General features: G+C 35.7%; 1 protein-coding gene across 2 annotated transcripts in view; it reads left to right on the top strand.

The window, feature by feature from the left end:
* LOC127988290 (metabotropic glutamate receptor 7) overlaps positions 1-20492 on the top strand; it is a 192440-nt gene that overhangs the window by 84201 nt on the left and 87747 nt on the right. For both annotated transcript variants that reach the window (XM_052590951.1, XM_052590950.1), the window contains exons 3-4: positions 7050-7185; positions 7612-7766. In XM_052590951.1, the coding sequence (XP_052446911.1) occupies positions 7050-7185; positions 7612-7766 (291 nt within the window). The remainder of the gene's footprint in view (positions 1-7049; positions 7186-7611; positions 7767-20492) is intronic.

Here is a 20492-nt window from a genome sequence, read left to right as displayed (position 1 = left end):
CGAGTCTCCTGATCCACAGTGACCTCCTGAGTCTCTTGATCCGCCATGGCTTCCTGAGTCTCTTGATCCGCCTTGGCTTCCTTAGTCTCCTGATCCACAATGGCTTCCCCTAGTCTCCTGATCCACCATAGCCTCCCTAGTCTCCTGATCCACAATGGCTTCCCCTAGTCTCCTGATCCACCATAGCCTCCCTAGTCTCCTGATCCACAATGGCTTCCCCTAGTCTCCTGATCCACAATGGCTTCCCCTAGTCTCCTGATCCACCAAAGCCTCCCTAGTCTCCTGATCCACAATGGCTTCCCCTAGTCTCCTGATCCACCATGGCTTCCCGAGTCTCCTGATCCACAGTGACCTCCTGAGTCTCTTGATCCGCCATGGCTTCCTGAGTCTCCTGATCCACCATGGCCTCCCTAGTCTCCTGATCCACGATGACTTCCCAAGTCTCCTGATCCACCATGGCTTCCCGAGTCTCCTGATCCACAGTGACCTCCCGAGTCTCTTGATCTGCCGTTACCTCCCGAGTCTCTTTATCCGCCTTGGCTTCCTTAGTCTCCTGATCCACAATGGCTTCCCCTAGTCTCCTGATCCACCATAGCCTCCCTAGTCTCCTGATCCACGATGACTTCCCAAGTCTCCTGATCCACCATGGCTTCCCGAGTCTCCTGATCCACAGTGACCTCCCGAGTCTCTTGATCTGCCGTTACCTCCCGAGTCTCTTTATCCGCCTTGGCTTCCTTAGTCTCCTGATCCACAATGGTTTCCCCTAGTCTCCTGATCCATCATGGCTTCTTGAGTCTCCTGATCCACCATGGCCTCCCGAGTCTCCTGATCCACAATGGCTTTCCGAGTATCCTAATCTGCCATGGCCTCTTGAGTCTCCTGATCTGCGATGACAACCCAAACTGCCTGTTCCACCCCTGAAGGCTCTCCACCCTGTTCCTGTCCTGCAACAGCCGTCAGGGTGCCTGCCCCCAGGGGGCGATATCAGCCAAGTAATTGTTTCCCATTTAGTTCAAGTTTGCACCTGTTTAGTTAATCTTCGTTCACTTAGATCACCTGTTCCTGGTTTTTAGTTTTCCACATCACCTGTCTGCCCCTTAGTATCTGCGCTATTTGAGTTTGAGCTCATTCTGTTAACCCTTTTCTTTGATAAATTTTTATTTGAATGGTCTAGGTGTGTTTGTTTATTAAAATATTACATGATCTCCACTCCTTGTTAGTGCGCCTTTTTCTAAAACAACGACCGTCTGACACTAATTCATATCCTTTTGATGATAAGATTATTTTTCTTACACTTATAGATATTTTCTCTTAATTCAGGCCAAAAACTCAATAAATTGTGATAAGTTAAAGTATGATTATGCTTAACATTTCAAAAGGAAAATGCAATTATAATTTTTTTTCTTATCCCTTTTATAATTTTTTTCAACTTGTTTTCTAAAAAATATATCAAAATTAAATACGTTTAAGTTCAAAACAAGAGCAAATATCTGCCCACATGGTCATAAAAACAAAAGAAGGAAAAAATGCAAAGTCTTGTTTTATGATTAAGTTAATGTAATTTTATATAACAGTGTTTAGTTATTTGAACTAGAAAACAAAAAAAAACAAAAAAAATTCCTGAGTACGGTGCTCATCATCTCAGCGGTGAAACCACCTGCTTCCGAGCGTCTGATTGCATGTTGATGCCAGTTGTGGTTTTGCTGTTTGATTTAAACAGTGCTCTCCACATTCATGTAGCATAAATTACCCCTTAATGACGGGAAGTGTCTCGAATCTCAAAAATGTATTTTTCTGAGTGTCTCTGATGGCTGTTGAAGCACCGTGATGAAAAGACGAGGCATCAACAATCTCCAAAGAACCAATTACCAGAAACTCTTCATCAAAACGCTGTTCTCAGAGCGTCGACATGCGTGATTTAGGCTTTAGTGTGGCGGTTTGGAACGAATCTGGAAATATGTTGATGTAAACTCATTTGTCTTACATTTTATGTGAGGAAAGAACAGAAAACAGCACTGGAAAGTTGTAAATCAAGCATTTGTAGGTCACTCCAATTTGCCATGTTGGGAGAAATAAAGCACCATCGCATTTTGCGATGTAGGCCAAGAAAAAGCTGATATAAACAAGCCACAACCACCGAACGCATATATAGTAGATAAATGATTCACAATTACAAGTGTTTCCATTTTTAATAGGTTGAGAATGGGGTTGAAGTTGTCATGGTTTTACTCCAGTAATTATTTCTCAGAGTACATTTTTTTTTTTTTGGGAGAAGAATAAAAACTCCAAAAAAGTCCAATATGATATAACAATAATTTATGAAACCGCTAAAAAATTTAATAGGCAACATGCAGAAATATTGTTTTGGACTGCATTAAAACTAAAAACTTAAAAAAGTAAATGTAAGTAGATTTAATCTACATAAGTTGTATTATTATATTTATGTATTTTTAATTACATTTTTATTTTAAATTAACTTTTTTATTGTCCTATTCAAATAAAAATATTAGTTTTAATGTATTATTATTATTATTATTATTATTTCTACTACTACTACTACAATGATTTAATATGTTTTAATATTAATAAGATCTTATTTGATATTTGTAATTTATTTTAACATTTTAATTTACAAATGTATTTCATATTTAAATGATAATTTCCCAATCAAGATATTTTTCTTGGAGATTTGTGTAGTTAGTATATGATCTCTACGTTTGTTTTTGTTTCACTTTTCAATTTGTTAAATGTAAAATACTTTGAGTAAACATGGATGAAAGCAAGAGTTCTTTGAGAAAGTGATTATGTCTCGTGGTTTGTCCTGGATAGCGCTGGTCATTTCAGATGATGCAATTTGAGGAACCAGATCCAGGTCAGGTCACTGCAGTCTGTTAGTGATTGTCTCCAGCAGCGAAGAGTGACATCCGGCTTTATGGACACGAATAGTACTGGCCTTGAGAAATGTCAGAGTCCTGCTACTAAAACTGGTTTTACTTGATCAGATCTCTTCACTTTTATCTCTTTGAGCGTGTCCTGTCAGCAGCACTTAAATTTAAGGTGAGCTCTGAGCTGAAAGCATGCAGTGTTTAAAAACGAATATTAGTCCTGTAACCCAATGCAGCTGTACTGGTTTATTCAGTAATGTTAGACAGTTAACCATTACAGATGTTAAATATGTAAAATTATTATTATTATTTAGAAATGTCTCGAAGTTCTTAACCGTTAAAAATATATTAAAATAAAAAAATAAAACAGCAATACACAAGATAACACCGTTCAATACATGATTAATAGTATGAACTACTACTACTACTACTACTACTACTACTACTAATAAATTAATTATTATTATTAATAACAATGATTTATCATTACTATTATGTTATACAATAATAATAATAATAATAATAATAATAATAATTATTATTATTATTATTATTGTTGTTGTTACAATAGCATTTTTTGCATATTTTTGTTTAGTTTTCATGTATTATGTGTTTTGTTTTTTTGTTATTTTAGTACTTCAGCTTTCACTTATTTCAGTTAATTGGCGAAGCAACATTTTTAAGTTTAACATTAATAATAATAATAATAATAATAATAATAATAATAATAATAATAATAATAATAATAATAATAATAATAATATATTCTTCTTCCAACTAGGGCTGTGTTTCACACATTTTACCATGTTTATAACATTTCAAAGTATTCTACAGTTTTCCCCCTCAGCATCAGCTCAGAAACGCACAGCTTTTGAAAAGCCAGGGTTACGTGATCAAATGTAGAGCTTGAATGAACTGTACTGTACATCACTTTAAATTCAAGCATCTGCCACATGTACATACGAATAAAGGCATTTGAAATCAGGTCTCAATAGAGTTTATGTTATGGTAACAGGAATTTGAGTTAAGAAACTGTCCATAGGTATATTTTAAGACTGAAATTAGTGACGGAGATCTGCAGTGGTTTAACAATGATACATACCAACACACTTCAAAGTATCTGGACTCAGAAGAAAGCAAGCATTGGTGAACAGTGTTTTACAAAAGACAAAGAGCACCGTAAACAATGGCTGGATTACATTTCAAAGATTTCATGGCGTGCTGTATAGGGAAAATACAGTCTGTATCCGCTTTGGTGAATCATGCCGCATACATTGTCAGCATGTATTGTGTATTTTTTTCGAGGCGTGTTGGGATTGAATCCCATGGCTAAGAGGGATTTAATTATAATTGGTGTCTGCAGGGCCTGTCCATGTCAATTTACAGTGACTCCTGCCATTTGGTGACATGCTTCTGGAAGATCCTAATTGGTCAGTTAACATTAGTTGACAGATCAATTAAATCGCATTAACTCAACTCGAAAGGCCGGAAAGATTCCGATTTTGGACTTCCTTTCATGGTGTAGCCGTTTAATCTGATGGTACAGTACAGCAGGAAATGACAAGTTATCAAAATCTAACTGACTTTAGTGCAGTATAACTCATTTCTATACTGTTTTCATCTGAATTTGGTTTTCCAGATTGAATTTGTTACACGTGTCAAATTGCTGAATTTGTAAAATGGTCAATTGTTCTAATGAATCAGTCACTGAATCTGTCAGCTTCACTGTTCTTTCTAATGATTCACATAAACTGATTTGCAAAAACAAAGATTAAGAAATATTTTAGCTGAGTTAAATGTTATAAATTGATTGATGTAATCTAATGAGTTAAAAATGCATAAAAATTGTAAAGAAACATACCAAAAGACCACTAAAGTCTGATTCATGTATGATTCATATGAACTTCTGGTCAAAAAGAATCCTGTCATCCCAAGTTACTTTGTTCGAATGATTCCAATGAATCTGTTAGTGTCATTATCCTTACTCATGTTTCTTATAAACTGATTTGCAAAACGAATATAGATAAATCATATTTTAAAATAGAAGAATCTCAATTATAATTTCCAGTCTGGATTAACGCAAAGTTATAAATTATAAAGGTAGGAAAATAGTAAACAAAGAGCTGATTGAAAAGAATCATACCCCAAAATGAGAAAAGTCCAACACTACCAATTCTTACGTGTTTTACGAGGTGGCTAATTAGTCTAAATTTATATGACCTCAAACATACGATTTTGTACGTTTGGTCTAGACCCCCGTGACTGGTAGGTTTAGGGGTGGTGTTAGGAGTAGGTTTCAAATGAATTGCGTAACTCATAAAATATGAACAATTTATTGAAAATCGTATGAATTTGTATGATTGAGGTCACACAAATTTTGTATGAATTAGTCACCTCTTAAAATATGTATGAATTGCCATCTGATTGGGCTGAAAATTCTGATTCATGAACAAATGACTCATGTGAGGAGGTCAAAAAGAATAATATACTCCTTACATGATTCTACAAACTCTACTTTGAATCATCCTGATGAATCACTCAATGAATCTATCAGTGACAATATGATTATTTTTTTAAGGTTCACACAACCTGATGTGCAAAACAGAAAAAATAAATCCTACTTTGTAATAAAGAAATCTTTTTTACCTGACTTTACCTGAAGTAAATGTAAAGTAATAAGTTAAAAAGGCGGGAAAATGCTGAATGAAAAGAAACATACTGCAAGACTGTTTCAATGACTCCATTATATTTGCTTCTGCTTTTTCATATACTCTTGAGTTAGCCTGTTCGAATCAAACCAACGAATCAGCCACTGATGTTGTTTCGTGATTTTCATGAACTGATCTACAAAGCGTTTGGAATACAAAAGTGAATTTAGTGAGCAAAACTGTACAGTGCATTGGAAACCTAGATAGTGTTAGCATTTGAGCATGTGTTTTCACATTTGTGTGTCAAAGCGCATTTGAATCGCAATGAACAACCCCTATTCTGACATTCATTCTGCTCTGTGGGATTTGTCTATCTCAGAATGGCAGCACAGTATGAGCTTCCCCAGTGAACATTCCCAATAATGGGGAAAATTCCCATGGCTAAGTACAATGTGCAGTGAACGGGAACACAAGAGTGCGGCTGTGGGATTTCAGTGAGACAAACAGGGAGTAATGCCAAGTTCAGCGCCTCTCTTTCCAGAGCAGCCAGCATAGTGAAGCAACAGCCATGGGTTTATGTCGTATGTCTGTCCTTTTTTATCACATTTCCGATCTTCTGATGCCACGCTCAGAAAAGCGACTCTCCAGAGTAGCGGGCATTGACTCAGATATCGACGCTGGTCGTCTAATAAATCAACAGAGAGATTTGGAGTCTTCATCAACCTGCAAACTATAAAAAGATGAAGTTGTATTTCACTTTCGTTAACATCTTTACTAAACAGCGTGCAATTGTGACGTTCCTAAGCAGAGCGATCCTGTCTATCATGTTGACTATTCATATTTAAACGGTGAATGTCTTGAAAATGGTTGGTAAGAAAGAGTGACATATTCCATTTCTGTCTGATTCAAAACCTGCAGAACTGTTGATGGATTTTGACAAATCCTAACACTTTTTCTTGGCAGGGCTGTTCCTATGTGATATTCATCATATTTGTGGGAAATAAATTCCTCTAGGTCAGGGGTCTTAAATAGACATTGGCCCAATTCTTGTGTCATTCTGGAAAGGTTGGTTTATGGTTATAAAAATAGTATGTAATAACCAATAGAGGATGTTCTGTGTAGGTTATATTTAGGCTGTCAAAAAAAAATTACTCCTTTCAATGTTCTATGAAGGTTACTTTAGAATTATAGAAATACAACCTAAAAATCAACATCAGAGAGTTTTAAGTTGTCAATAAACAATAAAAAATAAAATTTATACATTCTGGAAAGGTTAGTGTCTGATTAGATAGATAATAGGTTCTCTTTAGGTAAAAAAAAAAAAAACACCTTAAGCAACACTTTTTATACATCATCTGTAGGTTTTCACAAAAACCTCCCAACAATATTCTGGAAAGATTAGTTTTTATTTCCAAAAACAACTGAATGGGAACTGTATGGCAACCTTAGAGAAAAGTTCTTTGTTTTTGTTTTTTCACCGGCTTCACTCATGGGTCTCTTTCTGTTCTTTCTGTAGGTGGAATCTGCATCGCTCAGTCCCTGAAGATCCCTCACGACCACAAGCCGGCTGATTTTGACAAGATTATCCGACAGCTCCTGGAGACCCATCTTGCCCGGGCGGTCATTATTTTTGCTTACGACGACGACATTCGGTAAGCTGTTGACAGGAGAGAAAGAGGAAACGGAAATCGCAAGACAGAGCTAGAGAAAATTTAATTTTCAATCAATTAATTGCTCCCTTTCGAGCTCCAAAAATAACAACATAGAAAGTTCTCGATGACAACAAGTCAATACTCTACTGGCCTGAAAGCTATTACTTAGATAAAACTCAAGGGTGCACTTCATGGCTTTATATCTTGTTTGCTGGATAAGCTCAGCCGCTTGGGGTATTGATTAATGTCATCAACATGTCATCATTCAAGCAGACCCATTGAAAATTGCTTTTTTTGTATTTCATACACTATAACGATTCAATCTGGATGCTATTACAATCGCGAGCCCACATCTCCAGTGCTGTTAAAGAGTCACAAAGGGCTTCGAAGTCACAGTAATGGTTTTCTGTGTGGGAATGTTCGCAGGGGGATCCTTAACGCCAGCAAAAGAGCCGATCAAGTGGGTCATTTCCTGTGGATCGGGTCTGATAGCTGGGGAGCCAAGAACAGCCCTATTCAAGGCCTCGAGGACGCCGCCATCGGTGCCGTCACCATCCTGCCAAAAAGAGACTCTATTGAGGGTAAGATTGATCGGTTTTGGAAATGTTTATGCTGATGATTTTTAGGGAACATCAAGTGTTTTGTGACTTTAACTGGCTTCATGCGGGTTCAGTGATTCAGATGATGGGGTGCTAAGACTTATTCTTCAAGCGTCAAATTTATTGACGCTCTTTTAAGAAGCTGTGCTGTACATTTAGAGATGTTTCATCAACAACAGGCTCTTTGTGTTGATTTTAATTATTATTTTTACTTCCGTTTTTGCTATAAACTACCATTTTTTTTGAAGAAGTACTGAGTAAATTACAGAGTGAAATTGATGTATATACACCACTGGATATTTTAGATCAAAACAAACAAACTGTGTAAGTGTGTGTTCATTCCATAGCTTTTTGCTTCGCACAAGCAAAGTTCGTTTGCCGCTTGCAGTGTATTCCTGTTCAGAGTTGAATGGATGGAAGGAATGTTGCTCTAATAATAGAAAACCATCTCACTGGTGTCTTCGAAACTGTGTCACGTTTGATAGTGATGGCGCCTGGTGCGCATGGAGACCGAACCTAGCACAACGGTGTCCGAAGGCTTCTGAGCCGATTCGTTTTGTTCACTGGAGATTGTGAACCCAGCCAGAGGCCTGGACACAGACTGACCCAGCTGGCACGCTTCTCCATCCAGCCCTGCCATGGGCTTCATCCAAGTGCCAGATTAATAAATGAAAGGCCCTGTGGTGTTATATTTTGTAGCGGACATAAACTAATGATATAAAGAGCCCTGTGGATGAAGGGGGCATGTATGGTGCAAAAAGAGAGATGGATTCTCTGTGGAGAGAAGGCCTTGAGGTCTTACACTCTCCATGACAAGGAAGCTTCCTGTTGTTGTCGCATTAAAGGACTTATTCAGCCATAAATGAAAGCTCTGTTATCTGTTTTAATGTTTCAAAATATCTGTTTCTTTTGTGGCATTAGTTCAAATTCACTGGTGTCATATTTTATTTTAGCACAACTGTGAATAATTTGTGAGGTTATTGGCAAATAATAGGTTCACGTCATGTCACTTCAGTGTTGCTTTGTATAATGGTATACTGTAAAAACATTTTTTTTTTTTTCAATGAAATAAAAAAAAATGGAAATGTTTTGCAATATAATAATAATAATAATAATAATAATATAGCAGTAAAACTTGAACTAAGGGTAAAATAAAAGCTAATAAAAGCTAAAACTAAATTCTATTTTAGTACTGATGATTATTTTTATGAGATTTCATATAAGCTAAAGTTTAAAAATTCAAGTTATTGTATTTTTTATGTTTTTCTTTACTTTTAGTTTTTATTTCCAGTGATTTACTGTATTTTAGTACTTTAATCTAAACTAAACTAAACGTTGCCTTATCAGATAGCTGAAGTAACTTTTATTATTAACAAAATTTTATTATTTTATTTTATTGTTTTATTAATCTTTTAATATATTTAATTATATAATTACAGTTAATGTTACTTTTATTTCAAGTAAAGTTTTATTTTTTATTTTCCTGTGTAGTTATATCTAACAACAATAACCCTTTTCAAAATATTAACAATAGTATATAAATAATACACAAATAACCCTGGTATCATTTGGTCTTTTTGATGTGTATTTTGCCTTTATATGAGGAGCATGCATATCCTATATTTTTATTTTTATTTTTATTTATTTTTCATGACCTGACCAAATGATGACAGAATGTACATTCTGAGTGAAATATTTCACATACATGCATAAAAACCCTAAAGCAGAGTTTGAATGGGAGACCAGATATGTTTGAACATAATTGCTTAAATAATTTTTTTTTCTGCAAATAAAAAAATAATAATACAAAAAAATCAACAATTTCCACCTTCCTGTGTGTCTAAACAACTGGTTTTTCATTCCAGAAAATGTTATCCTCGATAATTTCATATTTACATCTTCACTCCTCCCACCAGTTAATCTGTGCGATGCAACGCTGCAAATCTAAATCGTGTCACACAGTGCAATGCATTTTCCAGGTATCCACGGGGTTATGATAGCATCTCTCAGCTTGCGCTTGCTTGCACTGTTTGCCATTTGCTGATAAGTGCGTCGAGCAGTGCTTTGCCGGGTCGAGCAATTGCCCCTGCATTTCACAGCACTGATGGAACAATTTGAAAGGCACTCGTCAGGGAAAGCATCACACTTACAGTTTTATTGTGCTTTTTGAAAAAGACCTATGAAAACAATTGAATGTAGTATCGCCATGAGCTGCAGTCATATAGGGATGTTGTCTTTCCACAGGCACCTCGCGAGAAACTCCCTTTTCGTTTAACTTTCCCTTTTTGAAGTCAAACGATGTTGCCTTTCTGGATCGACATGAAGCTGGAAGCAATTCAGATGGGTGTCTTTGATCTAATGTGTGTGAGTGTTGGTGTACAGATACACAACCTGATGATCTGAAGTGTCTTGTTTTTATTTATGGACTCAGTAGACTAAACATGCCACCCTGACAAAACAATCTGTGATTTAACTAGACCTACTTCTAAAATGTATATTTTGGCAGTTGCTTTTAACTTTGCCATGTTCTGACAACAAAAAAATAGCTAGGTTTGTAATACAAAGACTTCAAGACCAAGAAGAAGCTTCTGCCAACCGGTTGCATCAGCAGTGGATTGAACGAATGTACAAATGATAAGCGGTAATCCTCCTATAGCTAACACCCACTTAACTGCCTTTCAGCAAATCACTACTGGGCGAAAGTTACATCATCTGTTTAATATTCATGAGCCAAGCTGGTTTAAAATGTGTCCCCACTTTTTTTGAGTTTGGGAAAATGAATGTATATCATTTATTCAGTTCATATATAAACAAAAAATATATGTAAAATATGTAAATATAACTTTTTTTTTTTTTTTTTTTTTGTTAATCGAAATAAAGGTAATAAATAGTAGAATAAAATATTAGATGATGATAACTTCAACTTTAAAAACTTCAGTTAAAACTTAAAATTGAAATAAAATAAGTATGTTACTTAAGTACAAAAATTACTAGAACAACATGTTAAAATGTGACCAATCACGGAAAGTAGGGACACAAGTCGGTTCTGGGGCATTTTGAGTTATTCACAGATTCTGAAAGTGTAGTCTCCAAGCTTTCCAATGATGTGTAACACATGGAAATCTGATAATATTTGGAGAAGCTGTGGCCATTTGAAGGTAGGTACTCAAAAAAGCTGACGTATAGCAACGATAGACACAACGGGAAAAATCGGACCGCATACTATTAATAATAAAGGAGAATGTGCATTGTAAATATCAGTAATTTATCTTTTTTTACTTTTATAAAAATGATTTAGAGGCTGAAATATGTGAGTTTTATCTTTTTATAAAAAATCTTTAATCTTTCAAATGTAGCCATCATTTTTAATGTTATTATTTTAATGTTTATGTAAACAAAAAGTACATATTGATGCTAATTTTATTTGTTATTTGCTGGTTTTCTACATAAAACTTGGTGAATTGATTTCATTGTGTAGCATTAGGACTTTTTTAACAGAATTCTGTGACAACTGATGAGCTATGAGCTAGCTAATAAAAATAGGTAGATATGGGAAGGTCTAAACATGGACTAAACATGAGATAATGTGTACGTGTTCTTAGAATGAACACAAAATGACAAACTTTGATGTTTATGGAAACTCACCCCATACGAAACAAAAGTATTCTCGCAGATCTACAGCCGGCCAGAGCGCTGCATATTAAGTAGCCACGCGTCCCTCGGAGGGCGGGGGCAATAACAAAAGAAACAAAAGCCGGCTTATCCAGAATGGAAATACAGACAGACAATGAAATGCCCCTACTGCGTGCTAGAATCTCCGACAAACAACCTGATTTCAACCTCAAAATGTACACTTTTAAATATACCAATACTGCTATCTCAAACACGGAGAGGCTTCTTTGTGGTATCAACTAACAGATTCTGCAAAAAAACGAAAATCACCAATTTTGAAAAAAAACCCCGCTTCTTTCTCATTTTGCTCGAAAGTTGTGCTGCCGACTTGTGTCACTGGTTTCCGTGACGGGTCACAAATGAAAACAGAACACAAGTAAAGCGGTTTAAAAAAAAAATAATGATACAATAAGTTACAATAAATTAATAATTAGTATTAATATTTATAATAAATCCCCAATAGACTGTTACTGAAGCTTCTCCTCCTAGCTGACAAATTTAAGAAAGGCTTTTTGGGTCAATTTGTGTTCTGTCATAGAGAAATATGATCGAATTACTGTATGGATAAATTATTATAAATATGCCATTGCTAAAGTATTCGAATATTTTAAAGTCATTTGCTATTTAGTTTCTACAATGATATTACGGACATTATTCAAAAGGAATTGCTAATTGTTTTTGGAATTGCATTTTCAAGTTGTGGACGCATAAAATGTGACATAATCCAAATGCAAATTGCGCATTACCATTTGCATTTTCGTTTAAGAGAACGCACAGTGTCTGCCAAATTTAAAATGGAAATGCAAAGTCCCTTTGCAGTTGTGTTTCCCATATCTTACGAGTTATGAAGACATAAATACTGATGATGCTGTTCGTCAAGGCCACAAACTCATTTAACCTGTCCAAAACCAAATGGCTTAAAAGGAAATCTGTAACGTATGAACTGTCGTCAACTTGCTGCGCGAGTGTCAAAATGTCCTCCACAATTTCACCAATTACTTCCATTTTTCAAAACATTCCTCAAAATCGTCTATTAATAATTGTTTATTACTGTCGACTGTGAGTGACTTCACTTCCCAATGCAAACACGCCCAATAAAATGGCCCCACCCCTGTCACTTGATTGACAGGTTTCCGTGTAGATGTTGGAAATTCAAATACAAAAGGAATTGCGATTCCATTTGAGATTTGGCAGTTTACATGCACAGTGCAGAGAAAGTGAAAAGGCAAATGTGGTAATTAATTTTGCTATTTGAATATAACCGACTCATATTCTAGCTTGTAAGATATGGGAAACACAATTGCAAACGGACTTTGCATTTCCATTTTTAATTTGGCAGACACTGTGCGTTCGTTTAAACAAAAATGCAAATGGTAATGAACGATTTGCATTTGTGTTTGGATTATGTCACATTTAATGCATTCACAAATTGAAAATGCAATTGCAAATACAATAGTGGGGTTGGGGGGGTCAGAAAGTACTAAACGTTTTACAAACGATAACAAAGAAACATCAAGTAACGCACTTAACATTAAATTTTGAAGTAGAAAAACTGAAATAGTATTTTCTTGCAACTTTGAAATATCTTTTATTACAGTGTAGGGTGTAAGTAGCTGGATGCCCAAATCATTACCCCCAAGTAGTAATAATGATTCTTGCCTGTAAGGAAACACTACCAATATTTCACACCCTTTGGTCCTCAGATAGAAGCAAACTATTATGAACCTTGAAACCTTGTTTTTAATCCATCCTCACAAAATTAAGAAAAGTCAAACACCTTGAGGCCTTTCAAACCCCAAACAAAACTTGAGGGTGAAATTAATTTCTCATCTTTACTTGAATTATTAGGAAACCATCCCGGGCTAAAAGAGCCCATAGCTGTGTGGTGCAATAGCTACTCGTTCACCAGTCAGGTAACCCGTGCTGAAATCTAGCTGGCAGACTGTCAGGAAAGATATCTCTTCAGGAACAGCCCAAGCGCTCCAATGTGATGAGCACTTAGGGAATGGCCTAGAGATGCTAGAGTGTGATGCAAGGATAATCATAGGAATGTCAGTCCTGCCGTATAGCTACTAGACTATAAAATACTTTTAAAGATGAGTTTTTTCATTTGCAACAGCTGAAGCGTGCTGTTAAACCAATGGTTCTTAACTGGGGTTTTGCGTCAGAACCCAAAATTACCTAGTGAACCTACACATTGGAAATCTGTAACCTGTATTTAATGTAGTCTGGTGTCGTATTTTCTTTTTCCATGCAAGGCTTTATCCACAGTTTTTCACACAACCTTCAACATCTTGCTACTTTTGCTAGCTTCTACCAAATGAACGAGAAAATGAATGGATTAAATAGCTTGGAGTTTGAGAGGAACCTTTGACATTTATAAGACATCTGAAATGTTTGCTTCTTACTTTATAAGTGTGCATGGAAAAAATACATATAACCACAAATTAAGAATTTGCTTCCACAACTTAATTATTTGTGGCCATGTGTTATGGCTGTATTAACTTGTTTGCTCATTTTGCTTAAATCATGGTAAGTTGCACTAATTCATTGCCTTGTTGTGGCCACATTGTATTAGTTCCACTGTTTTAGTTAAATCATGACAATGCTGTACTAATCTGTTCATTGTTTTATTAAATCATGGTCAAATAGCATAAATTGGTTTCATTATCTAAAGACGGGCGTACATGGTGCAAATTCGGATGGTGGGAAGATCTTGTTCTTTAATTTTAGTAAATCATGGTTACGTTTCATGAATTTGTTCCATTGTTTTAGTAAATTTGTTGTCGGGTTTCAATAATTTGTTGCTTTGTTAGAGTAAATTGTGGCTACATTTCACTATTTTGTTTAATAATTTCAGTAAATTCAATCCCTCATTTTAATAAATTGTGGTTGCACTAATTTGTTGCCTTTTTTAGTAAATTATGATAACGTTGCACTAATTTGTTCCATCATTTTAGTAAAAAGTTGTCATGTTTCTTTAATTCAATCCGTAGTTATAATAAATTGTGGTCACTTTACACTAATTCGTTTCTTCACTTTAGTAAATTGTGGCCATGTTTCACTAATTTGTTAACCTGTTTTAGTAAATTGTGGCCATGTTTCACTAATTTGTTTACCTGTTTTAGTAAATTGTGGTCATGTTTCACTAATTTCATTACTTTTTTTCAGTAAATTGTAGCTAAGTTTCACTAAATGGTTCCCTTGTTTTACTAAACACGGCAATGTTTCACTCATTTGGTTCTTTGTTATAAATAATGGTTACGTTTCACTGATTTGTTCCATTGTTTTAGTAAATCATCACAATTAACCAATTTGTTACCTTGTTTTAATACATTTGTGATCACGTTTATCTATTTTATTCCCTTATTTTATCTTAGCTTATTTTATCTTTATCTTAGCTTATCTTGGCCATGTTTCACTAATTTGTTATGTCATAGTAAATCATGGAAATGTTGTTCATTTGAGGAAATGTTGTAGTTAAATGGGCCATTATTTTTCAATACAACTAAAGAACTAAGTAAATTGTCTCCACATTGGAGTAATTAGTCACGGAAACAATTTCTGAATAAGATTGTCAGGTTAGCATGTGTATTTATTAGAGCAAACTTGTAAAGAGTCATTGAATCGTGACTCACCAATCTAAAATCACCTGAAACAAAACTAACTTCTCCAAACTTCAAACGTTCTCCACCTGCTGTTACTCGGACGTTAGCATATGAGCTAGCAGGAATCTGACATTCTTGGCCCAGTCTGTAATTGGATCAAACTGTGCACAAAGCGGTTCCTCTCTGCCTTATCATGTGGCATTTCAGTCTCTTGGTTTAGTTTTAATTTGGCCATTAGGCTCACAGCTGGTGGCCAGGCCTCTGCTGTGACCTCCGACTGGGTTTGTTTGTTTGGGTGCTTATTGTGTTATGTAGTAGATGGCTCTCTAACAGTAAGGGGCCTGGAATTGTCTCTCCAGGATTTCTGATTATGACCCTAAACTCACATTGACAACCCTTTCACCATCACCACCATTACAAGAGCGAGATTGAAAGGATTGGGTCCATTGGCGATTATGCTTGCTTTGATGGGAACACTTAACTCATATTGACTAATGGTGTGGATTTTGTGATTCTTGTGTTGTAAAATTACATATTGAAGCAGGAATTTTGGGTGGGATTTATTGATTGGCTCCTCTCCTTTTTTGAATAGCCAATAGCATTTAGTTTACATCACAGCTGTGAACTTTAATTTGCTATGCCATTCTAAAACTCAACGTTTCTCATCAAATCTCATTACATTCAGTTAGGAATAACATGATTCATATTTTCAACCCAAAGTGGCCATAAACTGTATTTCAGGAAGAAATAAAGTTGAGTAGTATATAGATGTGATAGTAATTATTTTTTTTTAAATAACTTTTTTTTTTAATCTTTCTGAATAAAAGTAAATCTTACACAGTTGATTTCAGTGTATCTGCTAAATAATAACATTGTCAACTTTTAGAACAACACTTGCATAACAACTAAAAATGGCATGGATCGAAAAGCCACAGGATTCAAACTGATTTTTTATGGGGTCTTTAGCCACAAGAGGTCAACAACAGTTATGGCACAATGAGAGATATGGGACTGTGTTATTTTCTGACCCAGTTATATTGTATTATATAAGTTAAATCTACTGCAGGGCTGTTAAGTGTTACATCTCAGGGTGATGTATTTTATATATTTTCAGCTGAAACTGAATAATTAAGAGCGTTGAGGTTTCAATAATTCATGTCGAAAACCAGTTTTGCTCTAAAGCAAATGAGCAGTGATAAACAAGTATTTGCTATGAAGATAAATAAACATACAAATAAAGTTTTGTTTTTGACATCAATTCAACACAAGCTTTTTTTTTTTTTTATGTATCACGTACAACAAAATCACAATTAAGCATGCAAAAATATTTGTTTTAATATGCTTGTATTATTTTTATTATTATTATTATTATTATTATTATTATTATTATTATTATTATTAACAATGCAAAAGTAACACTTTGTACCAATTTCACGCATCCTTGCTAAAAAAACAAACAAAAACAAATTAATAATAAATCATAAATATATTTTTTAGTAAATATATAATGTAAATTAATTAATTAATAATAAAAAACACTGACCCAACATTTTTTAATCATTGTATATTTAGTATATTCAAGTTTTATTTTTTTATTTTAATTTTATTTTATTTTATTTTATTAGCAGGCTGCAAAAAAAAAAAAAAAAAAAAGTTTAAATGGATTCTCCAAGTTAAGTGATTTAGGATTTCATTACAGAAGTTTAATACTTAGAACAAACCTTAATCAAAATGTGTGAGGAGCATCAATATCCCAGTTCTTTCCAAGCACTAATAAAAAAGTGATAAAACAAAGTAGAAATGTAGATTGCAGCATTGACATGTTTGGTTTAATGGCCTGTTTCTGAATATAACAATAAAATAATGGAAGCATTCAACATTTCCTTCACAGCTGGATGAATCAGTGCTGAACAGAACATTTTAGCCTTTAAAGAAAAGTCAGTCTTTCATACTTGTTTTCAGATTAACTACGTATATTAATATAAACTTATTATTATTATATATATTTTTTTTCTTTTGTGAATGACACCATTCAAATGATTTGGTAAGCAAGCAGTTTTCCAAGAAAACAGAAGCTTATTTCCTTATTTTTCTCATTTGTCTGACAAAAACTGCCACTGAAATTATGCAGGCATGATGCTCATCTAAATTATTATCTGTTTTCTCACCACCTCCCCCAAAGACTTGTTTTAGCAGAATCGATCTGAAGTTGTCAACCCCCATCTGTCTGGAGCTCAATACAGAGATGGAGACAAATTGCGAGTGCGTTAGCCGCTTGCGCTCCGCAACAACGTTATATCAGCCGCTCGGAGACACTCGAAGCAGAGTGACAGCTTGGAGTGTGATGCTTGTTGATTTGGAGATCAGTTCGGTTTGCCTTTTCCCCCAACAGGCTCTGAGCAACGTTTAACCTCAGCCGTCCATAAAATCAGAGCAAGAGGCGAAGATCCAGCGTGGCACTCGAGACGCGGGCACTTTATTTGACGCATCGTCAGCACTAGCGATTGTCACCTGAGGTTTCTTGCATGGCTCGATGCCACAAGTTAGGATCTCTGGCTGGAACGGGTTTTCTTGAGGCCTTGGGATGTCTAAAAACTTGTGTGTAATGTTTTATAAAGCGGTTGAGGATGGGTGAGGGAAAGCTTCTCATTTGCTTGCAGGGTTCCCATGACAATGGATTGGCCGTGGGTTGTGAAGTCAGGAGGAAACGGCGTAGGCCTGCCTGAATTAATCTTCTGTGGCGATGCCTGTTGAAAAGCTGGAAAGACACATGCGACTGCCTACATGCGCTTTAAAGGAACGCATGCTGGTCTTCAGTCTTTTCGGTTTAAATGTGTGGCCTCGGGAGGAATATATATATATATATTCATAATTTTTTCAGATATGTATAGTTCCTACATAGATGTGCTAGTTTGTGTCACGATTGATCTACGGTCTCTCTTTCCATAAATGATCTATTTCCAGAAACGTAACATTTTGATCACCTTATTGTGGCTTATTTATGTATAAACAAAAACTAATTTCTGCAATTAACATACTAGTTTTTATGTTTTGCATTGTTCTTTAACAGATAAGGCCTATTAAATGTTTACAATTATGCCGCAGATTTTACGGTAATATTCAATGGCTATATATTCGCAAAGATTAATGTAAAAATCTCGCCTTTATTCAGAGAATTTAGGAAGATACATAATGAATGTGATGCTACACTTTAATGGAAGATTGCAAACTGTTTCCCCATCATTTTTTCGTGTCTAGTGTTTTATTGAATGACTTCATGTCAAATCTAATCCTGCCTATGGCTTTTGCCTAATATACATTATAGTGCGTTCAAAAGTCTTATTTGAGATGTATTGTTAATATTCATAAAACGGTGACATAATTGGATTTCAAGGTCAGTTCCTGAATCGCACCACGGAGGAGGTTCACGGACTGCCTGCTAATTCCTCCGCAAACAGTGCAGCTGCCGAAGGCTTTAAACAAAAGGTGAAGCTCTGAGCTTTGTCCTCCAGACACGGAGAAAATGACACCGACAGGCCTTTGGGAGTTTTCTTTGTGTACAAGGCTTGTGTACAAATAAGCTGCAATTAGCAGAATTTATGAGCGAGCATGCAAACCTGCTGAGGATCCGTTTCTGAGTTGACTACGCCCGTGGAGTGATGTGTAGAGCACATTTGGTCGAGGTCATCTGACAAATAAACCGAAAACATGCATCAATCAGCCTAAGGAATCATTTAGATGTTAAGGCTACAGAACATAAACTGCAAAGTTTTTGAGCTCAGGCCAGTATGTTGTAGTGATTAAGAAAGCTGTGGTTTATTCATAAAACATGAGCAGAACAAATCTAATTGTAATTTGTCCATAAAATCATTTACGATGCAAAGTGTTATGTTAGAATGGTTTTATGAACTACTTGCAATTCGATCTGCTTGGCTTCCTGATCATGTTCCACCTGACTCTTTCAGCATTATATGTCCTTTGTAAACAAAACAAATGTCTGATAAATGTTTACATTGTTTACATGTAACCATTTTACATGGTTAACAAGATAAACAAGTTTTACAACCTATTTCCTATTCACAAACACAGAAATCCATTCCTTTCATTGCTTTTTTTCATGTGGTCGATACAAACTATTCTTGCATCCGTTGTAGTGTAGCTGTCGTTCTTAGGCTACTTGTGGCACTCATGCGGGAATTGTGGGTTCGAATCTGGCTTGCAACAGTCCACTGTTGTATTCTGTCTTCTCATTCTTCTTTTCCTCTTTCAAAAGAATTAATTTGTGTAATTATCATTAGTGTGAACTTTATTGCATTCATTAGCATTAAATGTATTAAATAGCCACACAAATCATTCATAAAGGCTTGTTTGCTATATAAGAAAGAATTCATGCTATATAATATACACCGAGGCGTTTGTTTTGCTAATGTTTCATGAGAAAAGCTCACTATGTGCGAAGAGAGAGGAGCCACAGTCTAGCAGTTACTGCACACTAGTGATGCTCATATGGGAAAAGTGAGTTCGAATCTGGCTCGCAACTGATTTCCAGATAAAGAACATTCCCATTCTCTCTTTGCATACTCTGTCCTTGATGAACTGAAGAAATAACTAGATCATTTATTTGTAGCTTTGTAGAGCATTGCTTTAAATTGGCTCACTAATCATTCATAATATCGTTCTTATTTCTGTTGTTTGCACAAGAATTCATGCAATAAATGCAGACATTTGTTTAGCTCATGTGTCGTGAAAGAGGCTCACTGTGTGTACTGAGTTAGTACACGACCTAGCAGTTGCTGCATGTTCTTGGTGCTCGATTGGGAAAAGTGGGCTGGAATCGGAGTTCTGAGTTCTTGTCTACTGAAAGTTGAATGTGGAAAGATATTTCATCAGCTAAACAATCGATATGTTGTTAAACAACAGCACAATCCACTGAACACCCTGTACTTCTGTCCTTCACAGCTTCGTTATCATTCCTGTAAAAAATTAGAAATGGCGCTACCCTGACTGAAGTCAATAGGTGCTTCAAAAAAGTTTTGTGGTGTACAGTAAGTGACTTGCTTGCTCTAGCAGCCTTTTGAGTATATTGGACAAATCTCGATTCACCAGATCACAGGAGAAGTGACTGACTTCACCACCAGACTCCAGCCCTCAACATGCCGACTCAGGGCATGCATCTTGGGAGCCGCAGATAGACTGAATGCTTACTCCGACTCGAGAGTATGCAATGCCCAAGAGTGCATTAAACACTTCGGCTGCATTTGTTGACTGGCTTAGGGCAGCTCTGCTGTAGCAGCTTAATGATAACACCTTATCTCTTTCTTAACACTTATTTTCTAGTGGGCAAGACGGACCCGGACTCACTTCGTTTGCAGTCTGCCTAGTGGAAGAAAACAAAGTTTAAATGAGCTATGTCTATGTAAGGTTCGCC

Source organism: Carassius gibelio, chromosome B22, assembly GCF_023724105.1.
Source record: "Carassius gibelio isolate Cgi1373 ecotype wild population from Czech Republic chromosome B22, carGib1.2-hapl.c, whole genome shotgun sequence".
NCBI classification, from domain to species: domain Eukaryota; kingdom Metazoa; phylum Chordata; class Actinopteri; order Cypriniformes; family Cyprinidae; genus Carassius; species Carassius gibelio.
This window is presented reverse-complemented; position numbering and strand designations above follow the sequence as displayed.